The sequence below is a fragment of the Triturus cristatus genome, chromosome 4_1, assembly GCF_964204655.1.
Source record: "Triturus cristatus chromosome 4_1, aTriCri1.1, whole genome shotgun sequence".
In the NCBI taxonomy this organism is placed as follows: Eukaryota; Metazoa; Chordata; class Amphibia; order Caudata; family Salamandridae; genus Triturus; species Triturus cristatus.
In genome coordinates this window covers 1,119,966,701-1,119,984,031 of record NC_140585.1, presented here as the reverse complement: position 1 = coordinate 1,119,984,031, position 17,331 = coordinate 1,119,966,701, and the positions used below count along the sequence as shown (strand labels likewise).

The 17,331-nt window shown below is 43.8% G+C and overlaps 1 protein-coding gene across 2 annotated transcripts in view; it reads right to left on the bottom strand.

Annotated features, from left to right (window-relative positions):
- The window catches only part of SRPK2 (SRSF protein kinase 2), a 727,507-nt gene that overhangs the window by 227,730 nt on the left and 482,446 nt on the right, over positions 1–17,331 (bottom strand). For both annotated transcript variants that reach the window (XM_085654150.1, XM_085654149.1), the window contains one exon: positions 525–633. In XM_085654150.1, the coding sequence (XP_085510276.1) occupies positions 525–633 (109 nt within the window). The remainder of the gene's footprint in view (positions 1–524; positions 634–17,331) is intronic.

Sequence of the window (17,331 nt, the reverse complement as noted above, 5' to 3'; positions counted from 1 at the left end):
GAGAGTAAAATATTGTGTTTCGTTTTAGATTTGCCAGAAGATATGGAGTGCAATGAAGGCCCACCTCTCGAGCAGCTTCGAGAATGAGATCGGGAACGAACCTTGGCTGCAAATCCAAAGCGGCCCGACGTGAAATCTTCTTATGCTTGGCAACAGAGTTTCACCTCGAGTTACCCTGATGGCCTTCTGGTTCATCGGCATGCAGTCAGTGCAGGCCTTGGAGTCATGGCTCGAACCCAGGCACCACAAGCACAACTGGTTGGGGTCAAACAAACATCTGTGTGCGACAGTCCCAACAGGGCTTTAAGCCTGAATTATTTTTTTTTGGGGGGGGGGGGGGGGGTGAGACAGCCCTAGCACACTGAAAAACCACCACTAATATATTACTCAAAACATCATGATGCCTCAGACACTAATACAGTCTATGTTCAAATGCCTCGCGGTGATTTCTGCAAATTACACATCTTATGTTGATTCAATAACAACAAAATGAAAAACATTTCTTGATTAAAAAACAATCTTACTGCATATCCCAGCAGAGCCAAACCGTTGAAAAGTGCCCCCATCCTAGTTTTCTTATAACATGGTACCGGCCATTGAAAAGATCCCCGATTTTCACTGGATGGTAGCCACCTATTTAGAGACAAATACAAGAGGACATGTTAATTTACAAAAAAAAAAAAAAAAATCAAACAAATCAGAACTGTGCATGTGAACGGAGGACATAACGAATAGAGGATTAGTCCCCGACATTCAAAATGGTCAAAGATCCCATCAGACACATTTGAGGAACTATTCTTTCCCACACTGCATAGTGTGCCAAAGAGCGTGCTTTCGTGCTCATCCATACCGCCAGATGAAGGAAAATTGCGATAATGAATCTATGGGATACACTAAATTCATAATAAGTAGGCCTAGGCGTCAAATTCTGCTCTGCTTGCGAAGTTTACAGAGGTTTTCCCACTCCGCGCACGAAAGTTTCCTCGCTTGCACTCCCTGGCATCAAGTTGGCAAGCGTGAGCGAGGAAAATCTTACTCCAGACCACCCCCCGTGAGATTTCTCAATGCGGGCGGTTGCAGATGGCCGCTACCGCTCGCATTGAGAAACCTTCCGTTCGCTTTGAGGAAAAGAAAGGTGGAATGCATGGTGCTGTTCGCGCTGATTTTCCAGTGCGGGACAAACACCCAGCGCAAAAAATCTGCGGGAAAGGCACTACCTAACGCACTCCGTCGCTTGCGGAATTCCGCATAACGCGCCAGAGTTTTATGGTCACTCTGCCAAGGACTAGCAATAACTGTAGTGCTCTACTGAGGCGCAAAACATATTTAATTGCAAGCTGTTTTATTAAATGCACTCACTGAGCAATGGCCTGTAGTTCAATTCCATTCAAAATATGTTTATATAGACCATAGTACATCAAACCACAATAAATAACCATATTGAAAACTTTAGAAATTATAAAATCAACAAGCTAAATAATGTTATAAGCATAAAACTATCTAGTCAGAAAGTTTAGAACAACATTAATCTTGTATATAGCAATTTAAAAAACGCCCGGCTAATCACCACATCAAAATACCTCATGTCCACTAACAGATTTAAAGGTCTCTCTGTACTATATTTTATAACAGGCTTTATAAATAGACAACTTATACTCAAGAGTAATATACAATTTAATAAAACATTTGCAATGAGTGTATTTTACTTAAAATTAAACCAATAGTTGCTATCATCTGACTTTAATTTGCAAGCCATATCAGAATGAACCAGAAGGGATTCACTCCAATTTGAGGTCTGAAAATTTTGCATCTCATTGACTGGTTTAGAAGTTCTTCGAGATAGTGAAGTTTATATTTATATTCTACAAAGATTGAAATAGTTAGACCAAATGTTATTTTCCAAATATGCATAATCTCCTGCAATACAACACAAAAGGCAAGAGATTACAATTCAGATTTTTAAATATTCAAAAACACCTTTAAGTTCTACGAGTCCCGCAAATCCTGGCATTTTGTGTCTGAGTGTGTTGACAAGGCTCAACCTTGTTTACTTCAACTGATTTTCTGCCAACACGAAACACATTTTGTGTTGAGTTTTGTGAGAAAGGATACCCAAGTATCTCAAGATTTCAACAGATGCTAAGTTTTGCCATGAGGTTAGTCGCAATTCAAGTCTAACAGCTTAAATCGTGGGGAGGGACAACAGATGTTTCGGGTAATGGCTCTCTACGGAATCATAGGAGGTTTTAGGATTCGATGTTAAGAGTTCTGCACTGCATAATACTTATGGGGAGACTTTACATTAAAATGCTCAAATTAACGTAACTAAAGTGTGCCCACCATCATTTTTATTACATTTTTGCAGATCTCTGATGTACGTAAGAGACTGTGTTTATGTATGGCCTTGGTGGGTGGAAATTTAGGAATGGTCAGTCCGAATAATTATAAAATTCCACCTCATGAACTTTACTTTCTACCAGAGTCCAAGAAAAGTTTCAGTATTTGGACAGAAAGCTAAGAATTTAGTTTCATCCAAGTTTACTGTAAGAAAATGTTAAAGAATTTATAAAAGATTGATAGCTTCCTCAGAAGGCCAGTTGGAGTACTGTTCATAATGACTAAATCATCTGGATATAATAAACAATGCACATTTATCCCATTCAACAAAGTCATAGATAGGTCAACCAAATCTAGTAAGAATTAAGTGGGGGGCTAACATGGAGCTCTGCATTAGGTTATTTCTCACTGTTAATTTACAAGTAATGTTAAGCCATATGTGGAGAGGATGTAGCTTAACAGCTGGAACAGCTGACCTTGAATCTGGGGAACAAGGTTCGAGTCTGGCGAGAAGCTCAAACATCATGTGATTCTGGGCAAATCACTTCATCTCCCCGTGCCTAAAAATGAATATATATGTCTGTGCTCATGTAAAGCGCTCCGGTACCTTTGGGTCGAGTTCGTACTATATGAAACTCAACAAAACAAAAAAATATACCATTTGTTCAATTTAAAACTGTGTCCAGTTTAATTAACAAAGTACCATTCAGACTGAAAGTAGGCATGCCTACTTCTTTGAGTTACTCCCATGGATCCTCCCTATCAACTAGATCAAATGTACCTCTAAAATCAACAAAGCAACAAAAAAGATATCCCAGTTGTCCAATGGTTTCAGTACATTAACCCAAAGACTTAAGTGGTCTAAATAACCTTCTCTAAAACAACTCTGTTTTTCAATGAAGTTATACTCACTGATCCGATCTTTTAGAGAGTTTAAAATTATCTTAGCATAGACACCTGTCCCAATATCAATCAACCAGAATAATCTATATCTTTTCGGGTGGTGGGATAGTCTTTTTTGTGAATGGCTTTAATTACAGCAAATTTCCAACTTACAGAAAAAGATACAGATTGAGTAACTCAAAAAGATGAAGGAAGAGTTTTGCTCACCTGTCTATCTTTTATTTATGAATTAAGGATGGGAGATTGCCCAGACCTGCTGCTCTTGTTGACTTTAAGAAACGGGCAGTAATTTAAGTTGGTTCCATAGGAAATACATTAACTATTAAATGATTCCTGACAAAATCAGGGGATCAGAGTGCTGTTCTGACTCAGTCATACACTTACCCTACATAAGCTATCCATGACTCTACGAAATTACTTTAGAAAGTGAAGGCTGATTATTCTTAGAAACTTGGCGTACCAACTGCCAAAATTTCCTAGAGTCTCGGGAAGCAATGACCTCTGGCATTAAGGACCGACATTTGTTATAGTAATTTAATTTCTTATCGAGTATAACTTTAAATAATTAGTTTTAAACAATTTGTAAATCAAGAGAGTTCAGGGGTCACCTTTTTTCTTTGCATTTATAGTCATATTCCTTAGTTCAATCAATCAAACATTTATTTCGGGGATCAACCCCCAAAAAAACAGACACATAATACAAATAAGTTACACTGTACAAAATATATAAATCTGAATAAAGAAAGCACTGTTTGAGTGCATGATACAAGGAGAAAACTGCTATAATAATGTAAAATCATTAAAAGCCTATGAAGATCCAAAACGTAATTTCATTTCTCGATTCTGACAGAATTTGTCACACTATATCCTGTAATTAGACTTTTTTCCAACAAAGAATTATGTGAGCAGTGAAAATACTTTTTCACCTCAACTCCTAAACAAGATCCTGTATGGACTTTTTCTACCATAGTATCAAATTGCAGCCAATTAAAGATACATCAACATGATGTATATAACTTTGAAAGCACGTTAACAGATATTGTTAACCAGGTATCAGTCTAGGTGAGAGATAACAGGGATATTTAATACAAATGGGTAGAGCTTTGGCTTGGACTGGCAGGGAGTTCTGCGAAATTCTAACATGAAAACACCAATGTTGACTTTCACTGTAATTTAGAATTGGATAATCTGTCATTTAAAAAACAGCCCAAGAACCAAAGCAGGAACAAAAATTTAGTCAAAAGGGTAACCTTGCCTACTAAATCGAAAGGTCTGACCTGCAGAAGCATCGGTTTACATTGTCCATTAAGTCAAGACAGAACAGAGGAGCAACAAGTTTTAACATTTTAGCAGACTAATTAGAAATTGTAGCCTGTGTACAGTCAGAAAAAGGAACATTATAAACTAATAGCACACCTTCTTGTGGACAATCCTTCCACATGGGCTTGAGCCACAGATTAAATACTCTGCATTGTACTGTTGGCATACTGACTGTCTTTCAAATTTTAAAAAATGCCTTGCACCACCAATATTAATCGATTAAACAGACATATTAATTGACTAAAATCAGCGCACTAACATTTGCGATTTTTCAATACAGATCCACTTTAATTGCTAAAATTCAACCTCACTGCGTATCAATTGTCTCCTCATTTTGCACTACATTATTGAAGTTCAAGGTTAGCAGTCCACCTGAGGAGCAGTTAGCCTTATTTTTAGATACACTTTGTTGAATAACCCCAAAACTTCTATCTTTTAACTGCTCTGCACAAAATTGACACCTAACTCTTAATTAGCTTGTAACACATGTTCCAACAAGTCAATCTGGTCTCATAGCACATCATTAGAGTAAAGAGCAACTAGAAATCAGGGGGACACAGTAGAACCTAACTGTTGGCGGGTTAGTGACTAGCACAACACCAGCCTTTGTTACCTCAAAACCAACCTCCTTTTTTCTTCTCCCCTAGGTGGGCAGAATGGGGAATATACCCTAATTTGCCAACTCCCTATCTAAATTGAAACTGTGCAACCCAAAATGTGTTCAATAAAAAAGGAAAATGCGCAAGACATCATTGACATCAGGAAAGGGCAGAATATAATTAACAAAAACAACCAATGATGGACTGTATCCAAATACAGGGCCTGCCCTTCACCCGCAACATGATAAACCACTTCTTATATCCTCGGGGGGGGGGGGGGGAGCACAAGGAAGAAAGGCATTCTACTATGTGCTCTGTTAAATGGAACTCCAGACCCCAGCAACTATTTTCTAACAGCAGAAAAATTGCAGTATTTTGGCTACAGGCTTACCCTATTCAACATTCCATATCTAAACCTTCAGCTTGTATGTGGGGGAGAACCAAGTATGGGTGTCCCTTAACTCTGCTGCCAAGGCTTCCTAACACAAGCAGTTAGAACTTGGTAGCCTCACGATGCTAAACTAATCGCCTCTGCCACGTTAACACAGTAGCTTGGGCTAGCCTATCTCACTGCCCGCCTGTGGCCCCCTAATCAAACCTGCTTACCTTCTGCTTGCCTGGTTTCCCATTCTAAGCTATTTCTGAAATTCTTCCACCACAGCCATAGCTGTACTAACTGAAGTATAACTAGTGCAAGACTGCAACTTCTGTCCTGCTCGGTTGTTGGCACTGCCTGACTGGCTAAAAGAGAAAAGCTGCAGGTGGCACCATGCCAGACAGATCTATTTGTCAACTTCCAGTGTCACGTGGTTACATTAGGCCCGGGTAGACCGGGTAGAAACGGCATTTTACATGCTCACGTTCTTAAGTTGCCTTCTCTCCCTAAACATAATGACATTTGACACACATTAATTTGCGTGCAAATACAGGATAATGGGCCAGATGTGCAACCCTTTTTGGGGAGATCAGCCCGTTTGTGACTGCAAAAAAGGTTTCAGGCATGCACAAATGCTATTTTGCGAATCACTGACTCGTAAAATAGCATTTGCGACTCTTGTTATTAGGAAGGGGCGTCCCTTCATAATAGCGAGTCACCACGCAAAGTACTGTTGTTTTACGACCGCATAACACCCCTTCCCCTTTGTGAGTGTGAACGTAAATATTCTTTAAGAGCAGACAGTGGTCCCAGGGACCACAGGCTGCCCTTAAAGAATTGAACTAAAATGTTTAATTTTTCTTTTATAAATGCATCCAGTTTTCCTTGAAGGAAAAGGGGCTGCATTTTTAAAAAAACTGCTTTATTGAAAAAGCAGTCACAGACAGGGTGGTCTGCTGACCCCAGCAGGCCACCATCCATTTGAGTGCTGGCCATTCCCAAATGGGTCGCAAATTGCACTTGCCTCATGAATATTGATGAGGCATGCAATTTGCGACCCCATTTTGAATCGCAAACAATGTCTGTGACACTGTTGTACATTGCATTTAGCGAGTCGCAAATTGCGAGTCGCAATTTAATGCAATCTGCGACTCGCTAAATGCAAGCGTCGTACATCTGGCCCAATATTCTTTAAACGCAGTTTCCTCACACTGACACTTCGTAGGCACCCAATCAAAACACCTAGAACATCCTGTACAAGGACATCATGCAAGGTGTTATTTGTTTGGCCGCTTGGAGACCGAGTTATCATAACAGAATAAACAATAGCTACCTGACTAGGACTTTGGTAATATGGATGATGTTATTAGATATATACGGCATTGATCCTTTGTTTAGACAGAGGAGCATTTTGCTGCCACTGAAAAATCGACCCATGCAGGAATTCCAGCCCAGCTGATTCCTGTTTACCTCATCCAAGGGATGCTGCCCAGCTCTCCACCAAGACGGGCAGCTTTATGACACTTACCTACAGGTAACGAGGAGATAGACTACCCTACTGGGATTTGGCAGATTCACTCACCCTAGACATGCTAAGTTAGGAAGTGCTAGATGGTAGTACAATATATTAGAGTATTTGTATGCAAGCAAATATTCTCTGTAATCAGAAAAATGGTTGAACTGAATCCTTTTTACCATTAGTAATGCTAATCACGTTATTTGGTTTCCTCCTATAACTTCACCGCAAGTATTGTACTCAAGAATCACAATGCTTTAATAAATATTGCAACGCTTTACAGTCCATTTCTTGTGCATCTCTTCGGAAATGCATAAGTAACTAAGCAAAATGTTTCTAGATGTGTTACCGTGATTTCCTTGAGGAGTCAGGGTTGTCATGTTCAGAGTTTGCACATCCATTTGCACAGAATGTGCACTGTGAGCTAGTAGGACGTAGACCAACACAGCCAGAAGGTGTGCCTGGAATCAGTCTTGGACAGTTCTGATTGTTATGTTGTCCAAAAAAAGCGAATTTTTACTTGGGAAAGTATAAGCTGTATGACACCGGTGACATACAGAGTGTGGGAGGAGTGAAGGAGTAGGCCACCAATGCCCAAATAAAAAAATAATTATTTACTTATCTTTGGCAACGCTCTTTCTGATGGATACACTAGTGAACCACTGATTCCTCATTTTAGAATACTCCTGAGGTGTCAGACTGGATTCAGAAACTTTTCACAGTAGTGCTCATTCATGTCGCTGTAAGAGCCAGCCATTACCAATGACATTAGTTCCTACTCTTTTTCCTTTCCATACCCTAAGATACAGAGCATGAACAATTATTAGTACCAGTGTGCGCCATACTAACTTGGGACCTTTTCAGATTTTAAAAAAAGAGACCACTCCACAGAATGGGGGGAGAGTGGTGAGGAATCTGCAGTTAGAGCATCCACCAGAAAGAGGATTAACTTAGGAGTAAGTTGTTCTTCTGATGGATACTTCTAGCCGCAGATTCATCATTTTAAAATAGACACCAGTGGGGTGCATTCAGACCAAAATATTCTTGCAGGAACAAGCAGGCAAAATGCCCTTCCTGACAGACTGTTCTGTCAAGGCAGTAGTGCAACATGAACGTGTGTACTGACAAGCATGTCGCAGCCTGACAGATGTCATGGGCATGCATTTCACGTGCCAGTGCAGTGGTAGCAGCCTTAGCTCTGGTGGAATGGGCTCTCACACCTTCCCGAGGCTGCTTCTTTGCCAGGCGGTAGCATATCCTAATCCAGAGGACAATCCACCTCAACATGGTCCTCTTCTGCAGAGCTATCCCTTTCTTTGCTCTGAAGAACTCCACAAAATGCTGATCACCCACTTCATGGTCCTTGGTACGATCAACATAAAAGTTTAAAGCCCTTTTGTGGTCCAGTGGATGACGCATCTCCTCAGCTTTCAAGGGGAGAGGGTAAGCAAAAAACACACATGCAGAGAGATGGATTGCCCAGCATGGAAGGGAGTAACAACATTTTCCAAGAATGTTGCTGACCGGGAAAAAGATTATATATGGTGGTTACACAGCAAGTGCCTGAAGTCCACTCATGCAATGAGCTGACACAATCACAATGAGGAAAACAGTCTATAAAGTCAAGAGATGCAATGAGCTGCTATGCATCAGTTCGGAGAGAGTACACATGAAAAACAAGTTAAGAGCCCATTAAGGAATCGCAAATGATTTGGGGAAAAAACACATATGCCAAACTTTTTATAAATCTCATCACGGCAGGTGATTTAAACAAGGATGGTTGATCTGGAAAACTAAATAAGGTCGAAAATGCGGACAAATGACCTTTCGTAGTGCCTACTACAAGGCCTTGCTGGGCCAAAGAAAAAACAAACAAAAGAGTGTTCGACTGCTTGGTTTGTAAAGGGTTAGTCATACAAAGGTCACACCAGGTCACAAATTCGTCCCAGCACCCAGCATGAATGGACTTTGTGGAAGGGTGCCTGGCGCAAAGTATGACTTCCATCACTTCTGTCTGCAGATCAAATACAGTCAATAATCGCCACTCAATAACCACGCATGTAGATGCGCAGATTCAGGTTTAAGGATTCTACCCTGTTTCTGAGACAGGAAGTCCTCAGAAAGAAGCAGCCTGATCAGAGGACACAAGGTCCAGATGTCACACACATCTGACCCAGCCCAAAGCCACTAGGATAGCTTAGTCCAAGTCGTTCCGGATCTTCTGAATTCCGGGCAGCGGCAGGAAGGCATACAGGAGTCCCGTGTTCCATTCACGCTGGAGTGCATCCCCTAACGAGTGTTACTCCGGAAACTACAGCTCACTAAACATTTTGACACTATACTTTCTTGACTGTGGTCATAAGATTTAGCCAGGGCTCTCCCTACTGTTCGAAGAAACTAGACGCCAGCTGCTCAGTTCGTCCACTCTGGCATTCCGGAATCCTGCCAGGTGGTTTGCAATCAGGAAAAGGCCTTGACATTCCAGTCGCCTCCAAAGGCACAGAGCCTCCCGATAAAGGACCTATGACCAAACTCTGCCCTGGCTGTTGCAGAACCATATGGTACTATATGTCCATGAGAACCTGCATCAGCCTTCCCCGATGGATAGTAAGAAAGCCTTGAGAGCCAACGGATGGCCTGCTCCTCCAGCAGATTTATGTTGATCCAGCCCTACCATGAACTCCACATCCCCAGATAACCTTCCCAGCAGAGACGAGTTTGTCACCACTGTCAGCTCTGGGTGAAGAAGGCTGAGAGGTCTACAAGACTATCAACTGCATTGCAGCAGCCACCTCTGCATGTCCTTCGAGACCTGTAGGACATCAATCAAACTGCTTTGACACGGAGCCAATTGAAACTTTGCAGGGCCCACATGTGCCTCCTGACTTAGCTGATGAAGAGGATGCATGAGGGTTAAGAGGCCAAGAAGCCTCAGATCCGTTCTCCTCATGATCCAGCATCAAGTCTGAAACATCGGAATCATAGCTTGAATATCATGGATTCGCTGTGGCAGACGGAAAGCCCCGAACATCATTGCCCTGGAAAGTTCCAATAAATATAAGCCTCTACAAGTTAAGGTTGAACTTCTGCACGTTGATTGTGAATCTCAACTTGCCAATGTCCAGTAGTTATTCGCAACCAGTCGAGGAACGGGAATAACGGGATAATTTACCTCCAAAGAAGAGTCGCGACCACGATCATCAATTTCATTAACACATAAGCGGTGCTGGTAAGGCCAAAAGGCAGTACAGCAAACAAAGTGCTCTTGGTCTGCCTTGAGCTATAGAGAGAATATTTGCGGTGCAGCAGGACGGGTTGATAAAAACATGCCTCCTGAAGTTCCAATGACACCATTCAGTTGCTGGGGTACAAATCAGACAGAATCTGTGCAAGCGTGAGCATTTTGAATGTGTCCTTACAGAGGAAAGCATTCAGAGGTCCGATGTCCAGAATAGGCCTGAGGCCTCTGTCCTTCTTCAGAAGGAGGAAACAGTGAGTGTAACAACCCCTTCCTCCTTCTCAGTCTAGAACACACTCAATGGCACCACTGAAGAGCAACAGCTGCACCTCCTGTAACAGAATGGACAGCAGCTTGTCGGAAATTAGTTTAGAAGTCTGTAAAACTTTGACTGCTAACATGGACTTGTACATTGCAAAAAAGAATTCTGCAGTTGCAAACTCCGATTCAGAGTGTTTGCAACCCAAGCAAAACATTTTTCATACATCTTGGGCAGTATCAAAATAAGAAAATACTGTTATTATTGGTATACTTGAGCACGTTTGTGCGACTACTAAATAGGAGAATCAATCAATATTATCTAATAAATTAGATAATAGTTAAGCAAAACAAATTCAAATAACTGTTTGTAGTTATGAGCAAAATCAATGAATCTAGCTCTCTTGCAACTTGCAAGTGGCAATAACTCCAAGAATGAACATGCATTGGCATAGCCAATAGGTCTCGCTTTTGGGACCTTATAAGTATTTAGTTATGCAGCACAATATCCTTGGTGCAACAACATTAACTGTTGCATGGTTAAACACTTATAAGGTCCCAACGGCGAGACCTAGTGGCTATGCCAATGCTCGGTTTTCTTTTTACCAATCCAAGATGGCTGGGGGCCACTTGCATTGGTAAGTCACTTTACTTTTATGAAAAGGCATTTTGATGTCCGGATCGACCAGCAGCAAATGACAGGTGCCAGACTATCCTGAAACCTTCAAATTAAACACATCATTTTAAATGAACAGGAGGAATGGGGGAGCAACAGAGGAGCAAGTGAGGGCTATGAGTATGAGGAAAGCAACAGAGAGTGGGTAGGGGACGAAGGAGCAAACGAGGCGCTTGAGTCTGAGAAAGAAAAAACAGTAAAAAGAAAAGCGAGGCAGGGGTAGGGAAACCAATGGGTGAGTCTGGGAGAGGAATGAGGGAGCAACACAAGTGCACATGGGGAAGGGTTATTTTTGGGTTAGAAGCAGCACAATGTGAAAGAGGTAGAAAACAAACATTCATGAAGTGCTGGAAAGAAAGAAAGTACTTAACTAAACGTTACCATTGGGAGGATAAAAGTTGGCTAATCCAAAGGATGATATAGAGGCTATGCGCCAGAGAAAGTACATCATTAAGGATAATGGGGTAACCCTGTGTCCCTCAGAACATGGGTTTTGAAAATATAATCTACAGTTGGTTCAGTCAGATGTAATATAATCTACAGTTGGTTCTGTCAGGTGGCAGAGAAAGGAAAAGCACAAGAAGAGAAAGGCAATCCATTGAATAAGAAGCAAGCAAATTACAACAACAATAAAACCAACCAATGGTAAACAATAGCTCTAAGCCCACTGTAATGTTTTGTTATGGTCCGTAAGTGGCATTTTGTGCAACCTGGCTAGACCCAAAAATTATAGCACGTGCTGCATAATTTGCCTTTTCTTGCAAAATAACTTAGTCAACTCTGCTGCATAATTTGGTCCTTCCTGCGGCAGAATTCCAGTATTCCCGATTATATCTTGGTGTCCAATTTGCCTCGGAGTCTCCTTGCAGGATTCCCAAACGAATCTTCTGGATGGAGATTAGAACATCTGTTCATCAGACAACTGGCCGAGTATTTTACGTGAACCAATGTATATACTGCTGGTGGACCTTTACTGCATTATATACCTGTCAAATTCTCCCAGTCCTTTAAGCAACCCTGCTTGTGGTACTGTAAAAAATGACTGCCTCACTTTAGTGCGCTGAATCTGCTCCTACACAATACATCTGAAGGTAGGGACTGTGGATCATCTCCACCAGTCTGCGTGAGATCCCTCAGAAAAGTCAGTCATAAACTACTGAAAAGTGCTGTGATGCCATACTAGTAGCTCATTGGGTGCAATATAAATGCCAATTAATAACAAGACCATCTTCACATGCTTAGTCTTTAAACAGCAGCTTAAAAACATTATGTAGTCTTGAAACTCAACAACTGTATTTTATTTTTTTTATTTAATGGAATATTTTTGTAGCGTGGTCCTAGCCGGGAGCAATTTTCATAAGTCTTGGTTGTATGTGCAGGGTGCACTTGCATAGAAGGCATTTACAAAATTCTCAAAATACATCGAGCAGGAGAACAGAGAACTAACATGTCATCTCCAAGTGAATGATAGCCTAAAAGGTGAAAAAAGTATTAATCAAGTGATTGGTTGTAACAGTATCAGGCACTGGGTTATTTTATAGCATGTGAAAGCACACCAGCTGTTCACCGGAGCCTCGGTCAAGAAAAGGATGTAAAGATAATGCAAAGGATTGCAAGGGCAAGAAAAAAATATAAACGTGAGAATAGCTCAAAACTCTTTATCGTGAAAGACAAATAATCTGTTTTAAACAATTCAACATACAACACATTAAAATACAAACATTAAAATACAAACGCAACTGAAGGGGCACAAAGAGCACGCGGATACTTAAGGCGACCTTCACTAGCAATGACAATGGGAGCTATTGCAAATAAAACAAACAAATTAAAAACGCTTTGAAGCAGGATTCCGGCTCAAATGTAAATGACACATGCTTTAAAAAAAAAAATACAAATGCGGGATAACTTCCGGACTCTTATTGGTAAAAGTGACACGGGTAGTTAACATAATTATTCAAATTAATTTGCGCATGCTATTTGGCTAAATCAATAGGAGTTCTGCAGTTTCAAAAATGGCTGGTCAGCCTACTTCAGTAGCTCATTTGCTCGTAGTAGAATCATTTGTGTGACGTTACAGAACCTTGGGGCTCCTGCCAAAACAAACGAAACGTAGTTAACCTGTTAAGCTCATCTTTTACAGCTGTACTGCGATCTAGTCAATGACAACCGCACCGCCCCCATCTTCCAGGAAGTAAAAGTCCTGCTGCTCTGGAACAGTGCCCCTTGAACGGAGCAATAGGAGGCAGGCGGCTCAGCGCGCGCACAAACACGAGGCCGGCTTTGGGTCTGGTTTAACCAGAACTTTAATTGTATCAAATTGCAGTTGTAACTAGTCAGTGAGCCATACCCCCCTGACGAGGAACGAAGCGCACTAGTGACAATTAGGCTACATTTCCCAAGATGCGATGACTGTGTAGAACATGTTCAATTTTATTCATATTAAGATGATGAAGATTGCAAATTTACATTGGACATTGATGTTTTTATAAATAAGCAGACTGTTCTTTCTGAACAGCAAGTGTGGCCAAACCTCTGACAGCTGGTGGACAGGGTTGACAAACCTTCATGTAATCGCAATCAATGACTGGAATTGCATCTATTTAGTGCTTTGTGACCCTGAAAAGTCACTGTTTGGACAATCTGGTTTCGAGTACGGGTGCAGCGAAAGTGATCGCGACCAAGAGTTGTGTGCGAGGGCTGCAGCGAAAGTGATCGCGACTAGGAGTTGTGTGCGCGCGCATGCAAAAAGGAAATAAAAACAAGCACGCGAAAAGAAAAAAAACAAGCAAAAGTGACGCGGCCGCCCTGAAAGTAAAACTGATCGCGATCAGGCGCTGAATGCTGGCAGTCGCGCGCGTAACCGCAAGCTTGAGGCCAGCAAAAGCCTCTGGTGGCACTTTTAAAAGCCACTTACTAAATGTCTCGAAGAGACCGCGCATGCGCTGTCTCAGGCGAGACCTAAAAATGACCACTGACTTACTCCCCGACATTCACACCATCTACCTATGCATTTTCTGACACTGTTTTATCTTTTCATTTTGTGTACCAGTTTCATTAAACTTTTTTTTTTAAATGGTTTTGAAACATTTAAAGAACAATCCTAATTGTTGTTGTTTTATCGAACTAGTTACTTACCTTCGGTAACGATGTATCTGTAAGAAACATTAGTTCGTTAGATTCTTCACCTTACAATATCTCCAGGCTGGATCCGGAAAGATTTTTCGTCCGCAATACCCCTTGAGCGTCGCTAGGCGTCGTCTGCGGCTCCGCGTCAGTCGTCGGCGTCGTGCACCGGAATGACGTCGGAGTACTTAGACGCCGCCCTCGCGCGCAGACGTCAGTTCTTGTACACAGCTTTCCGCGCCAGGAACGCAGAGCCATGCAAGAGACCGACACTGGTGCCATACAAGTCTAGGGGCCTGAAAAGGATAACCTTAACCCTAGATGTCGGTTCGCAGAACGGGGAGGATGGGTGGGTCGGTGAGGAATCTAACTAACTAATGTTTCTTACAGATACATCGTTACCGAATGTAAGTAACTTGTTCATCGGAAAGAAACACATTAGTTAGATTCCTCACCTTAGAATAGATACCTCAGCAATACCAACCCCGGTGGTGGGTCTGCGAACCAAGATCACACCAGAAAGTCCTTGAGAACAGAACGGCCAAAGAAGCCGTCTCACCAGACTTGGCTGTCCAGGCAATAATGCCTGGCAAACGTGTGCAGCGAGGCCCACGTTGCTGCCTGACAGATGTCCTGCAAGGGGGCTCCCCAAGGCCGTCGTCGCCACCGTGGCCCGAGTGGAATGGGCCCTAAACCCAACAGGAGGTTCCTTTTTAGCTAAGGAATAACAAGCTTTGATGCACAAAACGACCCACCGAGAGATGGATCGCTTGTGCACCGCCCACCCCTTCTTAGCGCCCACATAGCCAACGAAGAGTTGGTAGTCCACCCGGTGCAGATAGAAGGAGAGCGCACGTTTTGGATCCAGACGGTGGAGCCGCTGTTCATCTTTTGAGGGGTGCGGACAGAAGGTGGGCAGCGTAACAGACTGCCCGATGTGAAAGGCAGTAACAACCTTAGGAAGGAAGGAAGGGCGAGTGCGGAGCACAACCTTGTCCGGATGAATAGAAAGGAAAGGAGGCTTAGAAGAGAGCCTGGAGCTCACTCACCCTTCTAGCAGAGGTCATGGCTACCAGGAAAGCAGTCTTAAGTGTCAAGAGACGAAGAGGACAATTATGAAGTGGCTCAAAGGGAGCGCACATCAGATAAGTCAAAACAAGATTCAAATCCCACTGAGGCATTACGAAAGGGACAGAAGGAAACATGTGAGTAATGCCTCTCAAGGAACCGAGAAACAACAAGGGATTTGAAGAGAAGGCTGATCAGGAAACCGAAGGAAGGCAGAGATAGCAGAAAGATAACCTTTAAGAGTGCCCAGAGCAGAGCCCTGCTGGGCCCAAGAAAAAAGGAAGAGGAGAACCTCAGAAAGAGGGGCGGAAAGAGGATCCACAGCCTTTGCTGTGCACCATGCCACAAATTTGTTCCAACTACAGGCGTATACCGTTTTAGTGGAGGGACGCCTAGCTGCCAGAATCACATCGCAGACTTCAGGAGGCAAGTCAAATGGCATCAACTGCCGCCGCTCAATCTCCACGCATGAAGGTGGAGACTGGACAGGTTTGGGTGGAGGACCGTCCCCTGCTGCTGCGACAGAAGGTCCTCCTGAAGAGGCAGTCGTATCGGGGGATCGATTGACAGACTGAGTAGCTCGGGATACCAGTACCTTCGTGTCCAATCCGGAGCCACCAAGATGACCTGGGCCCGGTCGCGCCTGATCTTCTTCAGCACTCTGGGCAGAAGTGGTATAGGCGGAAAGGCGTACAACAGACCGCAACTCCACTCGCGAGGAAAAGCGTCCCCGAGCGAGTGCCGCCTTGGAAACTTAAACGCACCGAACTGCTGACATTGTGCGTTCTCTTCAGTGGCGAATAGATCTAACCAAGGCTCTCCCCACTGCCGAAAGAGGCCTTGCGCCACGTCCGAGTTGAGACGCCATTCGTGATCCATCATGCACCGGCGGCTGAGTTCGTCTGCTCTGGCGTTCAGGGAGCCCGCCAGATGTTGAACCACCAGGGTGATGCCCTGATGTTCCAGCCATGTCCAGAGGCGCAGAGCCTCCTGACAAAGGGTCCACGACCCCACCCCGTTTGTTGCAATACCACATGGCGATGGTGTTGTCCGTGAACACCTGCACCACACTTCCCCGGACAACGGGAAGGAATGCCTTCAGTGCAAGTCGGATCGCTCTCAGCTCCAAAAGGTTGATATGGAGCCGAGACTCCGCCGGAGACCAGAGTCCTCTGATCTCCGCCTCCCCCATGTGGCCCCCCCATCCCAGGAGGGACGCATCCGTCACCACTACGTGCTCCGGTGGGGTAGGGATCTGCCGCTGACCCAATCGCGGTTCGTGAGCCACCACTGCAACTGTTTTGCAGTGCCCTCCGAGATCAAGACATGGTCGGACAGGTTGCCCCGATGCTGGGCCCACTGAAACTTCAGGTCCCACTGCAGAGCCCGCTTTCGCCACCTGGCGTGATGCACTAACAGGATGCAGGAGGCCAGCAGACCCAGAAGCCACAGCACCAAACTGACCGAAACCCGGGATAGAGGCTGAAAGATTGGAATCAGAGCCTGAATATCCCGGACCCGCTGCTCCGGAGATTAAGCCCGGAACTGCGCCGAGTCCAGAACCGCCCCGATGAAAAGGAGCTTCTGGGAGGGACTCAGATGCGACTTCGGCACGTTGATGGAGAACCCCAGCAAATGCAGGAGGTCGGCCGTAGTCTGGAGGTGGGAGACAACCTGCTGGGGCGAGCCCGCCTTCAACAGCCAGTCGTCGAGATAGGGGAAGACTGGAACCCCTGATCTGCGCAGATGAGCTGCGACCACCGCCATCACTTTCGTGAACACCCGAGGGGCACTGGTGAGGCCGAAGGGGAGCACCATGAACTGGAAATGCTCCTGACCCACCGAGAACCGCAGGTAACGCCGGTGGGCCGGCAGGACGGGAATGTGAAAATAGGCGTCCTGCAAGTCCAACGCTAC